Source organism: Columba livia, chromosome 12, assembly GCF_036013475.1.
Source record: "Columba livia isolate bColLiv1 breed racing homer chromosome 12, bColLiv1.pat.W.v2, whole genome shotgun sequence".
Classification (NCBI taxonomy): Eukaryota; Metazoa; Chordata; class Aves; order Columbiformes; family Columbidae; genus Columba; species Columba livia.
Genome location: NC_088613.1, coordinates 7,599,694 through 7,623,516, shown reverse-complemented (window position 1 = coordinate 7,623,516; position 23,823 = coordinate 7,599,694). Strand labels below are relative to the sequence as shown.

Sequence of the window (23,823 nt, the reverse complement as noted above, 5' to 3'; positions counted from 1 at the left end):
CAAGGCCATAACTAAAGGATTCTGTTACAGTTTCCTGACAGAGCATTTACATTAGAATTCTGTAATGGAAATTCAAGTAAAAGAAAGCTCTTGATGAAAAAAATGTGAACCATTCTGAAGGAGATATCATGGAGTGTTTTAGCCATGGAAACAAAGCATTAGACAATTTACTTTGTCTTTGGAAGTTTGACAAGAAAAGGCTGAAAACCTGCCATTTGGGATGCAGGAGATGATATAAACCAGCCCCCCCATAGCTCATCGACAGACAGTCCAGGTCCGTCTCTGCTGCTGAGTCACTGGAAGTCCCAGGGTGAGTGGTTTTCATCAGACTGGGATCTCATTTCCCTGCCTCCCCAGCGGAGGTCACGGTTTGGTACAGAAGGAGAACCATTCTCCCTTTCTGGGACCACAGGACAGGAGTAAAGGTGTGAATCCCAGCTGGTGCACCGAGAACAGCCTGCTTGGGTCACTTGAAACTTTCAGTTTTAAATAAATGTGAAACAAGTCAGTTCCATTTCAGCTATTGGGGTTTAGTGGGTTTTGCCTAAATTTAAAATGGAGAGTTGATTTATACAAAAGGAAATGACTAAATAAGTCTGGAGTTCTGTATTTTGCAACTGTTCAAACAGACCATTTTGAAAATGTCCTTCTTCCCCAGGTTTTTGAAATACTGCCTAAGAACCAGCATGTGTTTCCTCATTGCAAAATTACTGTGCAGCTCTATCAGCGTAGATGTAACCTTTCTTTTTAAAGGTGACTCAAACTAGTCAGTTTTGCCTCTTTCTTGGAAAGAGGTAACCTGGAAATTTTTTATGGTAACACTGTGCGTGTAGCAGTAGGTTACACATATATACTGCATGTTACTGTATTGCTGTAGTTAAAACAGTATTCCTTCCCATGGCAGACATATCCCTTGTGTCCAAGGGGAATTTTGCATGGGAGGCAGTTCACCTGACCTTCTCTCTTTCTGATCTTTTGCTCTCTTTCAGGATTCCTCGTCCCTGTGCTCCCAGAAGGGTGGTGTGATAAAGCAAGGCTGGCTGCACAAAGCAAATGTAAATAGCACAATCACTGTTACCATGAAGGTGAGTTCAATCCAGCAGTATGTTCACAGTGAACGAGGCACCAGGTTAAGTTCAGACCATGTCTCAAAAGCGAGCAGGACTGCAGCGTATGGGTTTGGGTTTGGATGGACATCTGTCCTTCTTGTAGAGTATCCCAACATGGACTGGAAAATCCAGTCTGGCAACAGCCTTTGTCCATTCCCTTCACAGAATATAAAACCAACACACTTCAAGTCATTTCAAGCAAGCTGAACAAAAAGGCTGGGCATGTTCTAGTAAACCAAGATTGTTTTCTGAATGGGCAGCTGAGGCCCAGAAGAGGAAAGCAATTCAAATAGCTGAAACAGCTGCCCTGCAAAGAAGAGTTTCTGAATTGATAGTTTCCTTGCTGGTAGGAAATATGTACAGAGGCCAGCTTTAAATCAAAATGACAAGTCTTTACTTTAAAAGCAGGGGTGATATCACTGAGGAGATGGAGCATTACCGACCTAGAATCAACAGCTGCATTGTCTCCTGTTCTCTGCTGTACATAATCCAGCATGACATTGCTTAGATTTTGAAATGGAGGGTTTTGGTAGTTCCACTGCAGAGCTTTTGCTGTGGCAATGAGCCCGTCTGCTGTTCCACCACACAGCTGCCTTATTACAGCATAGAGAGAACGTGAGGGACTTACACTCAACTGTGCAGCTGAAGGCTGGCTGCAGTGAGGCTTGATGCTTTGCGAGGATATTAGTAAATCTCAAACAACTCAGTTGTTCTGAGGCTCGATTCAACTAGTTATGCTTTCATGAGGCGTGAAACAGGACAGTTCATAGGGCTAATTTTAAGTTCAGTTTTAAAATGATTCCTCATGAGCTTGAAGGTGATAGACAGAACCGGGTTTTCTAATCCTCTGCTTTGCCGAGCAGCAAGGTTGAAGCCATTTCTGCTCCTGTAACTGCTGGAGGGAGGTATCATACCTGCTCAAAGCAGCTATTTGGGTCCATTATTGAACCTTTTGTGGTATTATTGGCCTCAGTGCCCAGCACCTCAGACCCACCTTTCAGAGGTGATGTCTGAACTACACTGGCTTCAGTTCAATTAGTAAGATCCATCGAGTCTCTCATGAAACTCAGATATCAAAGCACTGAAAATCAGTAGCCATTTTCTGAGCTGGTCCTAGTCGCTTCTCTGTCTTACAAAATACCTCCTAAGGCACACACGAGAAACATGAGGACTCTGAACGTCTTCAGCCTTACCACTGCTTCAAGAGGCTGCTGTGCTACTGCAGAAGCGGACATGTCAATCTTTTCAGTGCTGGTTCTTTCATTGGGGTGATGTGCTGAGCTCTTGGTACCTCACACTATTGCTAAGCACATGCAGAGTCTATTTTGTGGAGGGACAGCCCACAAGTAAACTGTAATTATGCTACAGCTGCCAACATTTATTTCAAAATAACCTTTTCTTGCAGAGAACTTCCCCAGTTTGGCCCAACTCCCTTGCTGTCTGTTTTGCAGCGTGTCACTATGCTGTGTTGGAACCATGGCATTGAGATTTTCTTCCTTTTCCCTTTTCCGTTCCTTTTTTATTTTCTTCCATCTCTGCCCAAATGGACTTGCCCAGTTCTCTGGCCATCCCTCTGTAATTGCAATGCTCACCAACAGCAACTGTAGCCTGATCAGAGGGGATATCCCCTCTTTTCCTATGTTTATAGTATTAATTTCAAATCATCATAATCTTCTGACAGTTATTTCTGACAGCGGTGTTTACAAGGGAAGAAGATCATAGTGTTTGCTGTTTGCTTCTGCATTTCCTTTTGAACAGAATTCAAAAGATGCAAATAGTTTAGCGTCAAATGCCATACCCATGAGGGATGTCAGCACTGTGCTATCTAGAGAGAGATCTATCATGGGTTTCTGCAGGTTCCACTGCCAAAGTTTCTGAGATTGATTCAACGAAGTGTTAAATCAGTGTTAAAGCTGGCTTAACGCGTAGCATACATAGCTTTCCATGTATTTTTATGCTTTGTTGAACTAAAGGTTTATTTAAATTTATAAAACTTAAAGCATAACAACCTTTGGAGCACCTCTACAGTTAACTACTCATCTCAATGGTGCCAGAGGTTACTTTTCAGAGGGCATAGGTTACCATTCAGAGCACAGTCCTCCCTTCCAGTTCTGTGCAAAAGTGAGTGGTTTTACTGAACATGTGCTAGTGTCAGCAAAGATGGGTGCAGGAAATTGCTAGTAGCCTCCCATCTGGGATGAAAAATGCTGTGTTTAGATAGATAGAGCTTCCAGATATGCAGAGTGGTAGAAATACTCACGGTCCCCCTTGCCTCCTGAGTTACAGTCCAGTGCCTTTTGGCTGAGAAATGTGAAGAAAGATGTTCTGAGATACTGGAGAACCTTTGTTTTTTTCATAAAAATCAGTAATTCAAACATAGGAGCACTTCTTCCCAAACTCACTTTTTGAGGAGAGCATTGCTTTTTGAGTGAGAATCGAACACTAAGCCAAAGCCAGATCATAAAAATGGGTTTGTATTAAAAAAAGAATCAAATTCACAAAAAAACAGAGTCCCTTGGCTTGCATTTGAGTGCTAGGAATTTCCACATGTCTGTTCTGGAGAATTGCTTTGTAATTCTAATTGAGGTCTTTATCAAAAAGGCTCTGGAAATACCTTCTCTAGGGTGGGATGAATCTTCAAACCATGTGCTGATCTGAATTTGCTGTGCAGCATTACTTTGTAAAGATAAATGAGGCTGGAGGCAGCTGAGAGGTGAGCTGGAAGCCCTGGGGCTTTCCTTTAGATGGGCAAACTTAAAATAATAACAAGGACATTAAAATTAAAGAAGATGATGAAATCTCTCTTTACAAAAACAACTCATACTCAAAGAGGTGAGTCTGCAACACTAGGGTCATCGGTGTTTCTTGTTACGGTATTTTCTCAATAGCAGGGGGGCAGATACTGAAACTGAGGCTGTGGTTTGTGATATATGACAGAGTGACTACTTGCATGAGCAAGACTTTGTTCCTTTGCAGGTATTCAAGAGGAGATATTTCTACTTGTCACAACTCACAGATGGTTCCTATATTCTTAATTCCTACAAAGACGAGAAAATTTCAAAAGAATCCAAAGGCTGTATTTTCTTGGATGCTTGCAATGACGTTGTTCAGGTAGGTGGGCTTTCTGCATGGCTGTACGTGGGCTTATACATTGTCGGCTCCAAGACAGACATGCTCTCTTGAGGTCCGTGGCATCAAGGGATGAAAACATGGACCTACAAACTAATCCAGAGCTCTGTCAGCCAGTTGATTAAAAGGCAGGCAAGGAGTTTCACACTTTTGTCCAGGAAGACAGCAAGTGGAAGAACTGCTGTCAGAGTAAAATGAAAGCGTTTCTTTATTACCTCTTCTGCTGTCTCCCTGCTCTGTCCATCTCCTTTACCTTTATTGTAGGTCAGGTGCCTTCCAGGACACCTGAGGCTTGAAAGACAGTAAATAATTGATCTTGGGCACCTTCCTCCTCTGTTTGCTGCTCACACCAGCTTCTTGTTTCCTAAGTTACGTCCCAATAGCTCCATGCAAACATGTAGCCCTTTGGGTCTTAGGACTTGTAAAGGGATTGTAAGGTTTCAGGAGCAGGTATTTGTATGGGGCTTAAATCTTATGCTGAGAGTGATGTGCAGCAGTGGGTTGCTGCTGTGTCTTCTGCCTTTGCTGTCTCTGCAGGAGCTTCAAGCACTGAGTGTGGTGCAGCTGGTACAGGGCAGCTTCAATTACTCCAATGGTTTGTTTCAGCATGGATGAGTCAGAGCTGTGCGTTTCCATTTATCTTTCTGAATGCAGTAAAAGCAGTAGTGCACACGCCTCAGTGATGCAGAGGATCTGCTTCCCAAGTTGCATCAGATTTGCCTTGGCTTATGTTTGGAAAATGCTGTTTGAAGGCCAGTGGACCTCAGAAAATTGCCTCAGAAAAGAAACCACTTGCTTTTAAGCCTCTAAGTGTCCTGGAGTGCAACATTACTTATTGTGTCAGACAAATCCAGTTCCTAGCTTCTCTGCAGAAATACTAACAACATAAGAAGGAGCTTGCTCCTGCTCCTCAGTGCGATGTCTGTGGTTCAGTCTCGCTTTCCACCACTCTGGCAACCGTGGAGCTGAGTACTGTCTGAACGCAGCCATGAAGCCTGTTGTGATTGCTGCAGGAGAACTGCTGTGTGAAGGAGGGCGCTTGCATTCTGTGTAGTGGTATTTCAGTTCAGGGGGCTTCCACAGAGAGGCAGGTACTGTGCTGAGTCGTTGAGGAAAGTATAATAAAAATCTTGCTCTTTCTTGTTTGTTTTTTTCAGTGTCCTAAAATGCGCCGTTATGCGTTCGAACTGAAGACAATAGATAAGTACAGCCACTACCTGGCAGCTGAGACTGAGCAGGAGATGGAAGAGTGGCTGGTAACCCTGAGAAAGATCATTCAGAGCAATACTGAGAGTTTGATGCAAGAGAAGAAAGATACTGTGGAATCTGTGCAAGGTTAGTTTATAAATAAACACCTACCTTCACCCTTCTCCAGCAGGATGCAAGCAGTGTGCCTGGAGAAGTGAAAACTTTTCTTTCTGGATTAATAGCAAGAACTGTGGCTGACACATGATATCATAAAAAAGGGCTTAGTATAATGTAGACAATAGTCTGAGGAATAAAAGTGGAGGGAAACATGACCCTTCCTCTGGATGGGAAATCCATGGCAGAGTTTCAGGACTCCTGGAAAATTGGCTCTGTGCTGAAGTTCTGCTTTGGAAAGACCTGGTGGACTGTAATAGTACACTCTGGTACTAGTAATATATGGAAAAATCTTTCTTGTGAGGAATGGAAAAGTCTCCATAAAATGTTTCTATGCTATTGTAAGCAAATATTGCAGGATGCTTTCTGGCAGAACAGTGCTCCTGCAGTTGTTTTGAACATCTGTTTTTTGTGTCCTTGCAGATGATGAATCAAGCACGCAGGGAAAATCAGACAACATCCTGGAGAGCCTGGAGAGAAGCATGCATCCGGAGCTCATGAAGGTATCGTGTTTGCAGAGATGCTCGCCCAGCCCATAGCCATTCTCTCCACCTTGTTTTTAAAAGATGTTTTTCACATTCAGTTGTCTTCAGTTCTGGGGCAGCTGGGCAGGCAGCAAGTGTTCTGAGCTCTCTGTTGTCTCATCTGCCTGTCTCATGGAGGGAGCTCCATGCTTTGAGGCTGCACGCTCCTCACCTCCAAGTGTGGGGCCCTTAAGGAAGAACCAGATTTGGAGCAAATGATGGGCTGTTGTGGTCGGTACTGCTCGTCCCTGCTCAGCAGGGGTGACCGTCCTGGCCATGAGAGCTGAAGGGCAGTTAGGTGACAGCCACCTCCTATTCGTGATCAACAGTGTGCTTGCTTATTTCTGTCTGCTTTCACATTTGGCAGAGCCACATTGCTTTACCGTCACTGCACCGTGTTGGTGACTGCAGCTGAAAAGCCTTACATCGTCTCACGTGTCACAAAGGGAACCTGAAATATGTTTATTTTGTTTTGCTTCCATTCTTTTCAAATAATGAATGTTTGCCTCTGTGTGGCCAGGCAGTAACCTCAATGCTTTCCTTTGTCCTAGTATGGAAGAGAAACAGATCAGCTGAACAAACTGAGCAGAAATGAAGGAAGACAAAACCTCTTTTCTTTTGACCCAGAAGTCCAGGTAAACATCCCCATGTTTGCAAGTGGGAGGTTCTGCTATCTGTAAGAGCTCTCTTGGGGTGGTCCCTCTCCTGTTCCCTTGTCTGACCACAGCGTTTGCCTGCAGAGGCAACATGTTTTTTGGTGGATTGGAGAACAGAAGTGCAGCCCACGTTCCTGTCAGTGAGCGCTGAACAAGATATCAGTGCTCAGGTGATAACTCAAATGAAGGGAGGACTCAGAGTAGCCCCACACATGGCCTGCCTCTCGCTTTGCTGGCTTCTTTGTGATGCATCTTGATGTTACTGGATTTTAAACCCATCATCTGGGCCTCTGGGAGGTTCTCATGGTTGCAGAAGCAGAAGTGATATTGCAAGGACATCTGCAATGCTGCGTGGGCTCAGCGCGTCTGGAGCAGGGAGCAGTGACATTAAAGGCCATGACAGGGGTTTACATGGAGAACCTCAGTCTTCAGCGAGTTATCAAATGTAGGGGACATACAAACAGGAAAAAAACCCACACCATGCTGTTCTCATGCACTGGATAGAGTAGAGGTTCATTGACTATTGGCTTGTTTTCTTCTCAACTTTGATGTCTTGGCTGAGCTCACTGCCAAGGTCCAGGTGTGTGATTTCAGTGGAATGAGCTGCAATTGTTAACACAGTCTTAAAGAATTGTTCCAAGTTATTTCATAGTTTCTGGTTCTCCTTCTGGCATGCTTTGGCTTGTTCACGCCTGTCAAAAAGAACATTCTGGTTTAACGAGGAAATGTAATTAGTCTTTAAAAGGTTTAGTTGTACAAAATGAACTTTTCTCTTGGCACTTCTTTGAAGATATGCATCCAGGAGGCTGCTTTTTTTTTTTTCAAGAGAAGCTTTGAGAAGTTTCCTATGTTCTAGTCAGATAATAAGAATGGAAATATTATTCAGTGTGGAGCATCTAAGATTTATATTTTTACATAACCAAATGGTGAGGCTGAATTCACTGCCTTCCCTCTCTACCCAGAGCTTTTCATTCTGCTGTGGGTCAGTCAGATCTGCTATAACACTGGGCATTCAAAGTCACTGCCCCAGTTAGTGCTGGCGTGTATGTGAGTGCTTCTGTGCTTAGTGCTAAGGAAACTGGGAGCAGGAACGTATATCCATAACGTACTTTCCTCAGAAAGAAACAGGGGAAAAAATAGGAAGAGTTTCCCAGAATGGGATTAACAATTGCAGCCCATTTTGCTGAAATTACTTGATCATGAGGTTTCAGCGGCCAAAGTTTGGCATGCAGGTTTCTGCAGGATTTGAGGGGAAAAATGAATAGGACTGTGGCAGATTGTCTCTGAGAGATGTGCTGGTATTTAGGGGTGTTTAGTAGCTCTCTGTCCCCAGTGCCAGTACAATGGGTGTGGTGAAGGCTGAGGGTCTTTATCTGGCTGATGGTATCTTGGTCACATATGTCTGCTCTCTGGAAGAGCCGATGTCAAGACCAGGCATGGGTGTTCTGGGCTAGGAAGGAGTTGATTATAATCAAGACTGTCTGGATTTCCCAGCCGGCTCCACAGACAGTCTTGGTTGGTTCTAACCACACCAGTTATTGCTGTGCATCTAGAAATGCCTTCCAGTTCGAGATGATGTTCACGATCCCAACAGCATGTGCCTTCTCTCTATTTCAGGCACAGGGACCATCTCTTAAACTAGTCAGATCTTCAGAGTGGAAGATACTTTTCCGAGTGTAACGACGGCTTTATGTTCCGCTTTCTTCCCCAAGCTCTAAATGGTGTTTGGGAAGATCCCCAGGGTTACAGCAAAGCAGGAAGGAACTGAAATCATACTGAGGTTTAGTTTTCTGTGCTCTGCAAACCAGATTGCTAAAAATTGATACATCCCCATGAATTCATGTCTTGAATACATTCGTGTAACATCACCAAATGGCACTCATTTGTGAATGTCTTGTACCTTTTGTACCACTTTAAAAAACAATTAGTTAAGATAGCATTGGCTGTAATGTGATCCCTTAACATTACTCAGGGGTTTATTTTCTTTTTTAATGAGACTAGATTTGTTTGTTTGCTGTCTAGAGGCTAGACTTCTCAGGGCTCGAGCCTGACGTGAAGCCCTTTGAGGAAAAGTGCAGCAGGCGCTTCGTGGTGTGCTGCCAGGACTTGTCCCTCAACCTCCTCGCTCAGCTCAGCGACAGATCGGAAGAAGGACCCACCAATGTAAGGGGAGCTCTGGTGTTTCCTGCTTTGTCTTCTTTCTCCTCAGCAGCAAGAAAAGCCCTTGACAGATTAATCTGGGTGGACAAAAACAACCAATTTTGCCATGAGCTCCGATGGGACCTGGGCAGGTGGCAACTGCTGGCCCCAAGTCATTGCAGGATTTGTCTGCCTTGGTATTTTGGTGTTTCAAAATTGTGTTTGGAGATGGCATCTGTCCTGATGTGACAGGAACTGGGGCTGTTGGGAAGCCAGCAGTTCAGAGGCGTAGGGAATGGAGAGTGTGTGTCTGCCATGTTCTGGGTCCCTGTCAAAGTCCTGTTGGTAAATGATTAAGCTCCATCTCCAAACCACTCACTGCTGTGTTTTATTTCATTTCCCCTAGTGGCAAGGGATTTCCCTATTCTGAAAATTTCTTCTGACTCCCAGGTTGACTGTATTCACAGCCACTTTATTATGTGTATTTCTTATTGTGCCAAAGCTGTGCCTTAGCTTAAAAAGCTATTCCTTGTATTTTCTGAGCCTCTGATATTTACAGACAACTATTACATCTCTCCCCAGCCTTTGTCCTGCCAGGCTGAATAGACCAGACCCCTCCAGTCTTTCCTCCCAAAACATACTCCCTGTAATCACATCCTGCACTTGCTCTTAGCTGGAGTCAAGCTGTTAGATGAGGGTGCCTGAGCAGCAGAGAGCATCGCAGGGGCAGCAGCAGTGCTGGCACCGACTGATCTCTGCTGATGGGACTTCATCTGATGCCTGTTTGAATTGCCAAGGCTTTTTTTGTGATGGTTTCATATTGGCAGCTCACGGCATGTACAGCAGGCTCGTTCTCCTCAGTAACGCCCAGCTGATGAATGTGTTGCTGATAGCAGAGATTCTTGTTATTCATCCTTAGTCAGGCCCAGAGTCAGACTTAATCAGCACATTTTTAGTATTGGTGTAATGCTTCCAAGTTATGCTGTAATGTCTTAGACTCACTACAGCCTTACCTTCAGGCCTCCCCTTTTATCTTTACATGGACGCATGCCTGCTGGGATCTTTGAATTAAAAATATGTGGAAATGTTGACACTTGGCTTATGCCATCAAGGTCAGTAGCTACAAGAGAATTGGCACATTTTGCACATGCAGCTCCTCAGCAGTGTTAGCCTTGTATTTGAGCTCTCCTGGCTGGGAGAGCTGACTTTGCTCCTGTGACACCCAGTGTGCAGCAGCTGAGGAACATTTTGAGTCGGGTCATCCAGAGCTGATTGGCTTTGGACAATAACTGGAGTGGTCTTTAGCATATGAATATAAACACTCCTGAATTGATTTCTTTCTCATTCCAAAGGATAAACAGGTCTGATGGATTGGGTTCATCTTTTCTTCCTAACTCCATTGTTTATGACTTATATGAAAAAACCCATAGATTTCACTCTTTATATTTCATTGATGGTTTTAAAGTAGCTTTGTTCAAATTGACTAGATCAAAATGCAGGAAGATGCAGGAAAATATAGTTTTATGTGTTTATAAAGCAAATAAACATGGATTGTCTGTTGGAATTCTCTAAAATGCTGGTATACAAAATTAAAGGAACAAACAGATGCAAAAGACAAACCTAGCAGGGAAAGCAATGTATGTTGATACTCTTGAGCCTGTACCATGCAATTTTTTTTGACACGTATATTCAATCAAATTTCCAGGTTGAGCCCTTTTTCCTAAGCTTGGCATTATTTGACCTGAAGAATAATTGCAAGATTTCAGCTGACTTCCATGTGGACTTGAACCCACCATCTGTCCGTGACATGCTGCTGGATAACTCCCCATCAGGAGCAGAGAACACCAAGGGACGTTCGCTGGGCGAGAGCTTTGTGCATGGAGTCCCCGAGTCTCGCCTGCGCTACATTAAACGGGTGAAGAACTGACTTTGTCCTTGCTCTGTATCTCTGTTGAGGCTGTAGCTGTTCAGTAGCATTGTGGTGTGTTATTATCCACCATGTGGAGAAGCAGAAGTAAGCTTTTCTCTTGAGCTGGCAGGTTTTGGTCAGTGTCTCAAGCCAATTGCCACTTTGGGCTGATTGGCAGCCATAGACAAAACACCAGGTAGAGCGTTTCAAGACCTGACCATGTTCAAGCCTTGTGAGGCCCCATGGCCCATCCTCTGCATCAACCAGGGCTGGGTCTGTGTGGGTTGTGGGAGGAAACTGTGAGATGATGAGGGACAAACCCAGAGGTGCAGGTGGAGTGTCCTGCTCTCTGACAGCCTACTGTATCTATTGCAGGGTGTTTTCTCTGTGACTGACCCACACGTGGAGATCTTCCTGGTGGCCCGTGTAGAGAAGGTGCTGCAGGGCAGCATTACACACTGTGCAGAACCGTATATGAAAAACTCGGACCCGGGGAAGGTATTGGATGGGGCCATGAAAGTACTTGCTTAGTGATGCTGTCTGCTGCTGTGGAGGGTAGCGTAATCTGAAACATGGGTTGTTTCTGCTGCTCTTTAGCTGCTTTCTGGCAAATACTGTTTTCTCTTTGATGCTGCTACTCATGCTGTTCCCAGACTGTCATCAGCTGAGCTGGCCTTGGAGAACTGATTCCTTCCCCTGGGAGGAGACAGAGGATTTTTAGAAAAATCCAAGCAGTTGGGGCAGGGGGACCTTTCCCCATTACAGTTCAAGAAAGCAAAGCCTGATCTGGCAGTAAAAAAGTGGGACACTTCATCCTCAGAGAAAGGGGCTGCGCTGCTACACAGTGCCTCACACAGTGTCTTGAACTGGTCCCAGCTCACACCAGCTGGGAAAAGCCATGTTTTAGTAGCAGCAAAACATGGGCTTCACCCTTTATTCTGCTCACCCTGCCTCTCTCTTGCTCCACGCAGGGAGCCGTGATCATAGGGGAACGGTAGCAAAGGGTGTACAGGGAGGGGCCCTGGTGCTGCTGGCATCAGTCTCTGCATCCTAGATGGAACTGATGCTGCCTTGCTGCAGCCAGTCAAAATCCCTGGAAAATCAATGTATGGAGCACCTGATATGTGATGACATTGCCTCAGCACACTTTGTGTAGGATGAGCCAATTACAGTCAGTTTTAATACAACTGTGCCCACAACATGTTCACTGTTGCTTTGCAAAAGTAATAAATGTGCATGGTATGAAGCGACAGGGATGTCTGTCAGCTGCTTTGGTGACTGTTGCACTGCATGCCTGAAGTTTCTTTTCCCTGGAGGGTGCAGTGCTCTTTACGCCTTTTCCAGGGCCATGTAGAAGCCGAGGCACACACTAACCTCTCTTGTGTTTTGCAGACTGCTCAGAAGGTCCATAAGGTGGCCAAGCAGGTGTGCAGCCGTCTGGGGCAGTACAGGATGCCCTTTGGCTGGGCTGCCAGGTTAGTGACCTCAGACACTGCTTTGGCCATGGTGGGAGCTGCTGCGAGTTGTCTGGGACACGATCCGTCCGAGTGGCAAAGGGCCAAGTGACTGAAGTCGGTGAAGTTACAGCTGAGGGCAGAATCTGGCTCCCATTCCCAAGGCAGAATGTGGATTGGCCTGAAATGCTCTGTCTAGAATTAGAAACAAAATATTAAAAAGTAAACAGTGCTGGGAAGGCAGTAACCTTCCTGCTGACCTGTAGCTACTGCTATCAGGTCAGAACGTTCCTGGGGGTGAATTACCCTGTCCCATGCTACTGCAGGAATCGGTGCAGAAATTCCCTCCTGGCACCAGCCATTGCCAGGGGCAGGATGAGGGCAGAGGATCCCCTGGCCTGGCAGTCGCAATCAGCTGTGCCTGGTCTCCCATCTTAGACTCTAATGTATGTCCTTGAGAATGACTGGAGATAGTGATCCTGTTCCCTCGCTGTTCTTTTACTGGGACTCATAAAGTACATCAGTGCTAACTCCATTAAATCTCACATCAGAGGAAGACCTGAGGCAAGTTTATCCCTCTGCCACTGCTTCCTAGTCCTAAATTGCTGTTTGGTGCTGACAAAAGGGATGGTAATGACATGGGAACACCAGATGACTGTCACAATGGGATGGGATTTGGTAGTATGCAGCTTGCAGTGTGTATTCTTGAGCTGAATTTTCCTGTGACACTGGCCGTTCAGCTTCAAGATCGTGTTTGTGGGGTGCAGCTTGCTCCTGGGAGCTAGCACACAGCCTATGCAGTGCCTCAGCATGGCTGTGGGCTCTGTGTGGGCTTCTTTAGGCTTCAGATTTGTTCCTGCTGGGTAAAGAGCTGCATTTAGAGACCAAGGAGTTGAGAAGCAAACAGCCTGATGTAGCAAGCTGTGTTGCTCTGCATCCCTGTGGGTTTGAGAAGAAGCTGTTTGCACAGAAAGGGGGTACAGATGCTTTAATGTTCCTGCTGTATAGAGATACCCACAGCCTTTCTGTTCAAGGGCAAAGATGCTGGTATTCATCCAGGGCAGAGTCCAATCTCCTGCTCTACGTTCAGGAGGAAGCTGATGTATGTCCCGAGAATGGTCTCTACCACGCACTCCTTTTCTAGGAGGATTTCCATGCTCTGAGCCTATGTGCAAATAGGAAGATACTTTACCACTTGGTTTTAGAGGAAGAGAATTGAAGGTGCTTGTGATTGTGGACCAGGCTTGGGTCTGGGCTGAGTGTGTCCTTCTCACCTGGGTGGAGAGAAGAGAAATGGGTGATGTCCCATGTAATTCTATGTGACGTGGAGGATTGCAGTCTGTGTGGAGGGTGATCGGAAGGCCTGGCAGCGTGCAGAGCTGTCGCAGGCCAGTGAACCTCTTGCCTGATAAACTGCCCTTCAACCTGGTGAGTCAAGGACCTCAATGTCTGTATACTTACCAACATTTAAGAAAAGTGTCTCTTCTTTTCTGCAGACCAGTGTTCAAAGACTCCCAGGGCACTCTCGATGCTGAAGGAAAATTCTCACCTCTGTACAAGCAAGACAGCAGCAAAATCTCAAATGAAGATATGCTGAAGCTTTTAGCAGAGTATAAGAAGTAAGTGTAAGAGACTGGTGCAGAGGCTAAGCAGGCATTTTAATATACATTTTTAAACAGTTCAGTGTAAGCATGAGATGACAATTTCTAAAATACACAGAGGGTAACAAAAAGCCCTACTGGTGTGTTCAGCACCTGAGTTTTCGATGTTCACACTCTTGTTCTTTTCTCCCTAATGCAGACCAGAGAAGACAAAACTACAGGTCATTCCAGCCCAGTTAAATATTGTCATCAAAGACATCCCACTGGACTTCACAAGTAAGGATCTTGGATCTTAAAATAAACGCTGATGGCTCTGGCCTCAGGAGTTAATGCTTCTAGGGGGAGTTTTGCTGTTACCTTAACAAGAGCATTTGGGGTTTCAATGAGTAATCGGCACAAGCCTTGACTCATCTTTCTGATGGATTCTGTGGAGGGATATGGTCCAAGTTCTGAGGTTTACCTGAGGGGTGCATCTGCTTTGCAGTTTGGCCGTCACATCCTAAATCTAAAGGAAGGCACCTGCCTGTTTTTTTTGTTATTTTTACACCAAGCTCATGTAGTATTTTTGTTCCATAACACCAGAGGGCTTCACAGACATGGTCAGTATGATTCTTCACTTTGCATTTTAAGAAACTGAGGCAAAGAAAACACTCATTATGTCTTCAGTGTTACTCCATGGACCTTTTGCAGCTCTTATCACAGGTTCTATAGTCTGTCCAAAAGGCTTTTCTCGTGGAAAGTCGTCATCTCAGCAGCCTGTCTGCTTCAGTCAGGTGATGTTTGCGTGATTTATAAAACAGTAACTTAATGGCTCAAATTCCTGGAAGTCCCAAGGTGCAGGTCCTGGGCAGAGCAGCCGTCTTTGCCCAGACATGGGTAGTTCACAAGACCCTTTGACTTTGCCCAGAGCTACAGGCAAGTACCGTTTCTGCAGTCTCCCCTGGCAAGGAGAGCAGAGCCCTGTAGTGCCTGTGCACCCGTCTGTTCTCAGTATTGCTGATGCAGTTTGGGACCACAGATGTTGCATGATCAAGGGGAGAATTTTAATTTTCCCTTAATCATTTCAGTGGGAATGGTCCAAGTCCTCCTACCTGCTCAACACGCACAACCCTCTGATGTGAACAGAACTGGATGCTCGAGAGCAATGGCAGGGTTCCAGCCCACAAATTCCCTTTCACGTGGGCTGTACTTCCCATGTTTGTGGGGCATGCACTTAGCCAAGCTTTCCTTCTCTTCTAGATTGTGTCACAGCTTCTTACATTCCTATAAAGCCCTTTGAGAAGAGCTGTGAGGACATTGCAGTTGAAGTGGAGGAACTTGTCCCAGAAGTTGCAAAATACTGTTATCCGTTCACTGTCTACAAAAACCACCTCTATGTTTACCCCTTGCATTTGAAGTATGAGAACCAGAAGGTGTTCGCAAAGGTGAGCCATCTGGAGAGCCACTGCAGCTGGACTTGGTGTAGTCTGGGGTGATACTGCTGAGCTCTGGCAGTGTCTCATCCTCCCGTTCTCCCTTGTTTCAGGCAAGGAATATTGCTGTCTGTGTGGAGTTCAGGGATTCAGATGAAGCTGATGCCAGGCCGTTAAAGGTGGGTACCTGTTATTTCTAGGGACCTGGGGCTCACTGCTGTGTGCTCTGTGCCAGCCAGGCTGAGCAGGACAAGAAGAAAACACTGAGTATCCGTGCTGTTTTAATTTGGCTGGCTAATTTGGCATGGCAGCAACCCTGAATCCAGCTCTTTGTGTTTCCAGTGTATATATGGCAAACCCGGAGGCCATCTCCTGACCACAAATGCATATGCTGCTGTGCTGCATCACAACCAGAGTCCGGAGTTCTATGATGAGGTAAAAACAAAATGATGGGAAATAACACATTTTCCTGGATGCTACAAAGCCGAGGGGCTTTTCAAGATATCTCTTTTTCCAGGGCTGGGTGAAATAGAGATAAAAATAATTGTGAGCCCTTTGCCTCAGTAGAAGGTCTCAGCAAAGCCAAAAACTTTGTCAATTTTTAATGCCAGTTTATTTTCTGCTGTCTTTACTGTCACGCTTTGTGCACTCCAATCACACACTGCCATTAATAAGTAATGTGCAAATATGATGAAAATGTTAGCCGGGAGTTATTTAAAATGGGTAAGAATGTGTCTTGTGTAACTGCATGCAACACAGAATTTGTGAAATAAAATAGAACTTAAAATATTACTCCACAATTAAAAATACAGACTTATCTATCATGATATCATTTTAGATTAAAATTGAGCTTCCAATTCACCTCCATCAAAAGCATCATTTGCTTTTCACCTTCTATCATGTCAGCTGTGAAATTAATGCAAAGGCAACATCGAAAAAACAAGACACCATTGAAACTCAAGGTATGTTCACTGCTTAAATTACTTCTGCTGGAGTGTAAGAGTAAAGATAAAATGAATGTAGGAACATGAAAAAATATTAGGTTAAAATACTAACCTATCTGAATTCTTTTTTGAAAACAATCTAATACAAATCGTGGCTCTAAACTGGATTAAACTACAATGTTTTTAGTGTATACTAAAGCTCAAATTTTTGCTGCAATCTGGCAGCTATTTTTGCATATCCTTGATTTGTATGAATGGATCTACTCTCAGTCAAGTCATCAACAAAAACTTGATGTGGCCTCAGAGGCTGATCCTGCCAACACAAGGCATATGTGGGAGACCAGGTGCTGCTGGTTGGGATGTATCTCCATTTATCCTTGGGCAACTGAAGGACCCTTGTCATGATGCTCCAGACTCACACACCATTTCTGAACCTCCAACCCACTCCTGATCTTGGTTGCGCTGTGTCTGAATTTCGTTCATCAAGTCAGCGGGTAGAAGATGCTTTAACAAGGCTGACATGGCCGATCTCAGCCGCATTCAAGCCACTTGCATGATGGCGAGTTGGATTTTCTCAGGATGACACAGCTCTTTTTGGAGCTTGAGCTAAACATGCATCATTGTGTGTCCGCTAACCCTGTTGCTGGTTGCCTCCACAGTGGGATACGCCTGGGTCCCCTTGCTAAAAGACGGACGGATTGTCACCCTGGAGCGGCATCTGCCCGTTTCATCCAACCTTCCACCTGGCTACTTGGGTATTGGGGACACAGAGTCACGAAGGGTATGAAGGCCATTTAAAATGGGCTTAAACATAAAGGGAAGAGGAAAACTGAGCTTTCGTTACAACTCTAAGTTCTGGGCTTGTGCAGCTGGAAAGATTCCTGCTGCAGGACAGCCCCCAAAGCTTAAGGTTCTTAGCGGTGGGAGACAGAACACTTTTAATTCCACTTTGTGTGGTTATAAAGATTGCGGAGTATATGTTTGTGGCAGGCTGGATTGGGCTGTTGCTTGTGGTTCAGAGCAGGAGCGTGGGCACGTGCTCTGTGTGTACGTTCTCACGGTGATGCCTTTGCCCTGCCATGGCTGCAATGGGGTCACTGATGTTTGCATTGGGGAGGGTCCCTTTCTTCTACCCCAACCTGTACCTTCTGACCAGGTGGCTGTCTGCACAGAGCCACCGTCCCACCGTCATCTGAAACCAAGTACTTGAATGTTGTCTGTTCACAGCAGCCCAGTGTGGATGCAAAATGGGTGGATGGAGCAAAGCCACTGTTTAAGGTCAGAATCCATTTGGATTCGACCATTTACACCCAGGTGAGTTGAGCACTTTGTTCTTAAAGACTTTCAACACAAAAGCAGAGGAAGCAACTGCTGTATCTCTACTACTGCTGTGCCATGGGTGCTGTGGGAAAGAGGTACCTGTGTTTGCAGAGCAGCACTGAGATGCTCATGCAGCAGCAGGTCTGGGATTACTTGCAGGAATCTGCTCCTTGGTCTAGACGTGATGAGGCAGTTGTGTACATGAATGAACCAAGGGAGAGGGTGATGTTTTCTTAGCTAATTGCACTGTAACTGGCAAGACCAAGGAAACATTTGAGCAAATGACCTGTTTTGATGATGCAAGAGAGAGAAGAACTGGTAGAAATGGGAGTTTTCCCCAAATACTAGACTATTTATGGAGTTTAGGAAAAAAATGTTTTCTGACAACAGCAGACACAAGAAAACAAGAGTCCCAATTTCCCTTTGAAACCGGTCAGGCAGTTTTACCAAGTCTTCATGTGTTCTGTGATCTTATGATAGTGATGGACTTCCCCAAGCTTCATGTGATGTGCAGCAAAGATCCCCAGCACCTGCTCTGGGGCACCTCCTGTCAGTGCTGCTCAGGGGAAATGCCCCTGGCAGGGCTTGTTGTCCTGTGCTGGATGGAATCACCTGCATTTACATTCACAGCAACTCACTTTCAGCTACATCTAAATCTGTTTTAAGGTCTTACTGGTTCTGTACAGCACTGAGAACAGCACAGTAGTTCCGCTCCTCACCAAATTACATTCACAGATGCTTTTCAGAGTTAAATAACCCAGTAATTAAATTTAACCTTGGAAGAGGAGGGAGAGGAATGGGAAGGAGACTGCCTCAGATGGACAGTGGGAGGTAGGTGAGGCAGATGGTGAGGCAGCTGGGATAGGAGGGCTCCCCCTTCTCCAGACCAGTGTTGGATGGACACTGTGATTCAGGGTAGTGCAACTAAAGGAAAATTTTACGACTGCTGGCAGTTTTGTGCTTGATCTCCAGATTAGTTGGGAGCCAGGGGATGGGGAGTGGCTGGGTGCATTGGAAAGGGCATGGAGCAGTACTGTAGGGCTGGGAGATGGCAACTGGGGACCAAGAGTGCCACTGGTAGTGACACGGGGCTTGCTAGAGACATGGCCCACTGCCACAGGTATGTCAGCAGATTTTTGGGTGTATGCTGCAGAGTACATGTTGACAAACATTGAGGCTGCTGCATTTAACTGGTTTTTCTTCTCTTCCAGGACATGCACTTGCACAAATTCTTCCAGTACTGCCAGCTGGTTCAGGGGGGAGCTAAGGAAGTCCCAGGAGAGCTCATTAAATACCTAAAGGTGAACAGTTCTCATCAGTGGGCTTTGTTGGTGTTTTTACAGACCACCAGTAAATACCCAGACCCCTGCCCTTCAGGAGCACACACTGGCTGCAGCACTGGGACCTGTGCATTGTGCAGGATCCTTACCTTTGCTTACTGACACAAGATCTGCTGTCTGTGTGCTGCTTCCCACCGCCTTTCATAGTCAATAAGTAGTCAGCATCGCTGGTGGCAAGCCCTCCTCTCGGTGGGCTTGCACTCTCCGCTCCTCCCGCCCTAGATCTGATTCAAACCTTCAAACTGTAGCACAATCTCACATTTTCAGGAATTTTTCCATTCAAAACAGGATTTTTTTTCAGGCTGAAAAAGATCTGTGAGATTATCAATTAGTTACATTTGACCACAGATGACCTGTGGCCGAGACCCAGCTTTTTGGCAATCACTGTGGCATGAGTAAGGGCCTCAGTGCAGGTCCAGCAAAGGCTTCTTCAGGGAATATATTTCTTGGCTGTTTACTGTCCTTGTTTCCTCCCATAACTGCCTCTTTTTCGGAGTGCTGCCATAGCAAAAGCTTCGCTTCCAGTGTCAGGGATTTATCACCACAAAGTTATTGGATGTGTTTCAGATAACGTATAAATATTTTAAGAAATAGAAATAATGGCAGGTTTTGAGGCCATGCAGTAAAAGGAACAGTTACTTCTTTGTGAGCATTTCGTGAAGGGACTGGGTAGGTCCCAGCCCTGCGCAGCCACAGCGGCCTTGCTGCAGCCGTCTGGCAGGGAGATGTTTACATGGGAACCACACATGAGGGCTTCTTACCACCAATACCTCAATAATTTCAGCAATTTAAATACCTAGATACAAATTTAAGAACTTTTCGTTAGATTTGCAAATTCGAAAACTGAAAATGAAACACACTGTCTTTCCTAGACTCATTATATGAGATTCAGGCAAGTGAGGTCTGTGAGATGCGTGGAGGGTGTATGCACCAGGTGATCTTGACCTTCATCAAGTCACTTAAATCCTGTTTCCAATAGCAAGCTGTGCCCTTTGGAGAAAAATCTCACTGCAAGTCACCGACCAGCAGGTTTCCATGCTCCAAAGGCATTTGTAAAAATGGGACTTATTCTCTTCGGAGAACTGTCACAAGTGATGAGAAGAGTTGAGAGCAAAACTTCAGACTTAAATTCTGGGTTATTGGGGTCAAATAACAGCATGTGGCCTCTAATTAACTCATAGGAGGATCAACACCTGCCATGAGTGATATAGGTAGCTCCCCAAAGGCAGGCAGCTGGGATCTGGCAGGTGGAGGGCAAGCAGCAAGTGCTGCTATGGGTCCGAGTTCTCCTGTCCTTTCGCAGGCTGAAGCATTTGCTAATGCCTGTCCTATTGCCACAGAAATATCTGTGCACTGAAAATATTTAACGTCTGCAAAATGTTGAACTAAAAGTGTGTTTTGAACATTTGTTTTAGTGTTTGCACGCCATGGAGATCCAAGTAATGATTCAGTTTCTACCTGTAATTCTTATGCAACTATTTAGAGTCCTTACAAATGTGACCCAGGAAGATGAAGTAGCTGTCAACTGTACCATGTGAGTATCTGGTGAACCATCCAGTTTTCTCCAATTACAAACACAAGGCCACAAACTACAGTGCAAAGCAGGGTGTGGTTTCCCAGTACAAGGTGCTAAGTGGCAGCATTGCCTGTCCTCTGCTGCTGGCTCCCTTGCTGTGAAACACCAGCTGCTGGCTTCTCCTGGCACATCTGGGGCAGCATGGGGCACTTGTCCTGAGAGCTGCATTGGAAAAAATGTGGTGTTTTAAAGGTTATCCTGTTTTGTTTTTCCAAAGAAAAGAGGTTTATGGATGGGAAGACAAGTTACTGGGGTGTCAAAAGGCTTCAGAGCTCCCGGACACAACCCAGCTGCAGATGGGAGCGATGCACTGATCTCATCCCTGCACACCAGCCCCCTGTGTCAGAAGTATTACTAAATATACCCTGACGCTGGGTGTGTTATGCTGTACAAGTAGCCACTACATACATCCGTGTTGGCTCAGAACATACAGCCAGAAGCGGATTTGTTCAGTGATGCTCTGCCGTGCCTGCAGCCCCAAGAGGGCAGCACCAGCCAGGGCCTGATCCCCACAGAAAGCTTCTGCTGTCTGCAGGCTTGTGCAGGGCCCAAAGGGAGCAAGAGGTGCAAAAGTATCTTTGCTGCCAAGCTCTGGCCATGACACCCCTTAAACTGCTGGATACACTCATTACAACATCCATCTTCCTCCCGTGGCTCATCCTTGATGAAGTGCTGCAATGTAAAGGGAGATGCTGGATGCCACTCCGTGGAGATCTTCCTCTGACTCCAGGAGGCACTGTGCATCCATGTACCAAAAGCATCTCACTCCCATGAAAGCAGAGGTTGGAGCCTGAGCCCTGGTCCCTCAGGGATGCGGGGCCCATTGCAATCACAGTCCTATACCATGTAGTGCAGGTTGTGGAGACTTCTCTTGTGTGGAGCACTCTAATCCCACTTGGCTTGAATCAGCAGAGGGCAAGGACAAGAGAACAAGTGACCCCCATTACCTGCTGGGCAACCAGCTCCCATCCTCACTTCCAGAGACTTTTTCAAAGTTTGGCCTGTTGCTTTCCAGTTCATTAGTAGCTTTCCGTTCAATGACAACTGTTTTCTCATCCAGTCTTTCAAAGTGAAATTTAAAACTCCATTTATCTGATAAATGACTTGTAAGCTCCTCCCTGTGGTTTGGCCTGTGGGTTCTGTGACAATGTGTAATAGTTTGTTGTTCCCTCTGTCTGGGACTGGAATGTAAATCCCCAATGTTGGCTGGGGAAACCAGGCGCTGGCTGCCTTCATCAGCGGCCTGGAGCGCTTCCAAAGGGCTGGCAGGTTCTCCAGGGTCTGCTTGTCCTGAGTGAACTGCAAGGCAACAGCCCAAAAATAATCCAGTGCATGTAACAAGGAGCAAATTTTGCAAATTCAGTAAAAAAGAGCCTTCCAAAATTAATATGTTCAGGGGATGCAAGAAGATATCAGAATTAAATAATGATGGAGAATTTTTTCTTCCCTTCTCAACAGAGATTCTGTAGGGGTTTGTGTTCATTTTGCAGACTTGGTGCAGTAGTACAGTAGTTGTCACTTGTTTCATCATTAGGAAAGGGCTCCCAGTGAGAATGGACTCAACACATGATCAGCCGTACGGTGTGGATGAATTTGCAGTATGTGCAGGAGGGGAAAACGGGCTGGTTCTCCATATAGCAGGTCCATAGATGCAGCCAAAGAGAATGGAGTGCAGAGCAGATTAACTTAATATTTTTCATTTTGACTTATCTAACACCTGAGCACTATTCAGATGCCTAATGTTCACTGCAGTGTGAATTTAGGTAGCTGTAGGCTTTAATCCTGTCAAGCCAAAGAAGAGGATATGTCCCCCACAGAGAAATGCTCCACCTCAGCTGCTCGCACAGGGAGCCTGGAGCACTGAAGGCAGCTGGTCTGGGCGACACCCGGTCTGGTACCAAGGTGGCCACTTCAGCTCTGAGCACTCTGTCGAGGGGCTGTGCTTGTGGCAGCCACAGGAGTTGTGAGGGATGCCAGCCAGCAAACACTGGCTATCTGCAAATCAGGCAGTGCCAGTGGTGAGGCTTTTGGGGTTGGATAAGATAGGACACAGATGGTGTCTGCTTTCCTGAGCAGGAGGAACTTGCCCTCGCATTGCGTGCTGAACACAAACCACATTTCTCCTCAGGGTTCTTCTGCACATCGTGTCCAAGTGCCATGAAGAAGGTCTAGACCACTACTTGCGCTCCTTCATAAAGGTCAGTCATGACACACCACTCTGCAAAACTCCCTGCTGGGAGCAGGCACACTGCTAACGCTGTTCCTCTTGCCTCAGTACGTCTTTCGAGCTGAGAAACCCAGCGTCACACAGGCGAAGATGACCCATGAAATCCTGGTCCTTTCCATGGCCACCATCCTGAAGCAGTCAGCAGATTTTCTAGCCATCAATAAGCTACTCAAGGTGAAGTATTGGCAGTACTTGGCTGCCAGGGGTGCAAGGGAGGAAAAGGGGATCTGTATAAAGCCCAACACTTCCACCCATCCAAACCCACCTCAGGAGCAAAGCTACCAGGACAGCTCCTCACATCCACATCCTTGAGGTTCTCCCCTTATAGCAGAGATTAATTCTTGCAGGGAACCTGGCTGTATTAAGGCTCACAACAGGACACAGCAAAGGGCTTTTCGTTTTGCCAGTTTTATCTATTTTCTCTGAGCCACACATGAAGGGTGGCTCACTGAGTTTCTGCCCCTCTGGGCCTTTACAGGGATTGCACTCCAAACTCTTCTGGCTCCGTTCAGGGCACACCGGGGTGCAGAGGGGATTGTTGTTATTCCCACCCCAAGACTGGCAGGACTCCTGCAAATGCACCCATGCCAAGCCCCCTGTGCAAGCTCAGCCGTGCTTTAAAAATGCCATTTGAATTTGAGCTTTCCCTCCCACATTGCTGTTTCCCCACATAGTCAAACATGTTTGATCCTGCTGAGAAAAATAATAGTATTCTTTGTTCATTCTAGTACTCGTGGTTTTTCTTTGAAGCACTGGCAAAGTCAATGGCAATGTACTTACTGGAAGAAAACAAAATCAAGGTAAAAATAAATTTATTGGATGCTACATTACAGAGCCATCACAAACAAACTCTCCTCCAAAAGTTTGTCTGAAAAACTATGTAACTTGTTTCTTAAAAAAAACCCTCACAAGCTGAACAGCTAGCCGGATCTTTCCCTTTTCTCCACTTTACTTTTCCCTTCTTCCTCTTTCCACTCTCAACTGTAATTTAAAAATTCCAGATCTCCTTATGGCTGCATGAGGCATCCAGAGATCTGGAACTTCTAAATTACAGCTGAGAGTGAAAAGAGGAAGAGCGAAAGTGGGCTTGTGCAGCCTTCTTTTCTGTTACTATCTACTGC

At 45.7% G+C, this 23,823-nt stretch overlaps 1 protein-coding gene across 8 annotated transcripts in view; it reads left to right on the top strand.

The window, feature by feature from the left end:
* The window catches only part of DOCK11 (dedicator of cytokinesis 11), an 80,155-nt gene that overhangs the window by 20,303 nt on the left and 36,029 nt on the right, over positions 1-23,823 (top strand). For 5 of the 8 annotated variants that reach the window (XM_065077647.1, XM_065077644.1, XM_065077642.1 and 2 more), the window contains exons 6-27: positions 990-1,085; positions 4,086-4,220; positions 5,396-5,573; positions 6,024-6,103; positions 6,676-6,759; positions 8,803-8,943; positions 10,625-10,834; positions 11,204-11,326; positions 12,221-12,303; positions 13,779-13,901; positions 14,083-14,159; positions 15,123-15,307; positions 15,409-15,474; positions 15,638-15,730; positions 16,134-16,257; positions 16,899-17,020; positions 17,467-17,553; positions 18,771-18,860; positions 20,315-20,433; positions 22,604-22,673; positions 22,751-22,876; positions 23,431-23,502. In XM_065077647.1, coding sequence (XP_064933719.1) covers positions 990-1,085; positions 4,086-4,220; positions 5,396-5,573; positions 6,024-6,103; positions 6,676-6,759; positions 8,803-8,943; positions 10,625-10,834; positions 11,204-11,326; positions 12,221-12,303; positions 13,779-13,901; positions 14,083-14,159; positions 15,123-15,307; positions 15,409-15,474; positions 15,638-15,730; positions 16,134-16,257; positions 16,899-17,020; positions 17,467-17,553; positions 18,771-18,860; positions 20,315-20,433; positions 22,604-22,673; positions 22,751-22,876; positions 23,431-23,502 — 2,484 coding nt within the window. The remainder of the gene's footprint in view (positions 1-989; positions 1,086-4,085; positions 4,221-5,395; positions 5,574-6,023; positions 6,104-6,675; positions 6,760-8,802; positions 8,944-10,624; positions 10,835-11,203; positions 11,327-12,220; positions 12,304-13,778; positions 13,902-14,082; positions 14,160-15,122; positions 15,308-15,408; positions 15,475-15,637; positions 15,731-16,133; positions 16,258-16,898; positions 17,021-17,466; positions 17,554-18,770; positions 18,861-20,314; positions 20,434-22,603; positions 22,674-22,750; positions 22,877-23,430; positions 23,503-23,823) is intronic. The other 3 variants (XM_065077645.1, XM_065077648.1, XM_065077641.1) reach the window with 1 other exon arrangement.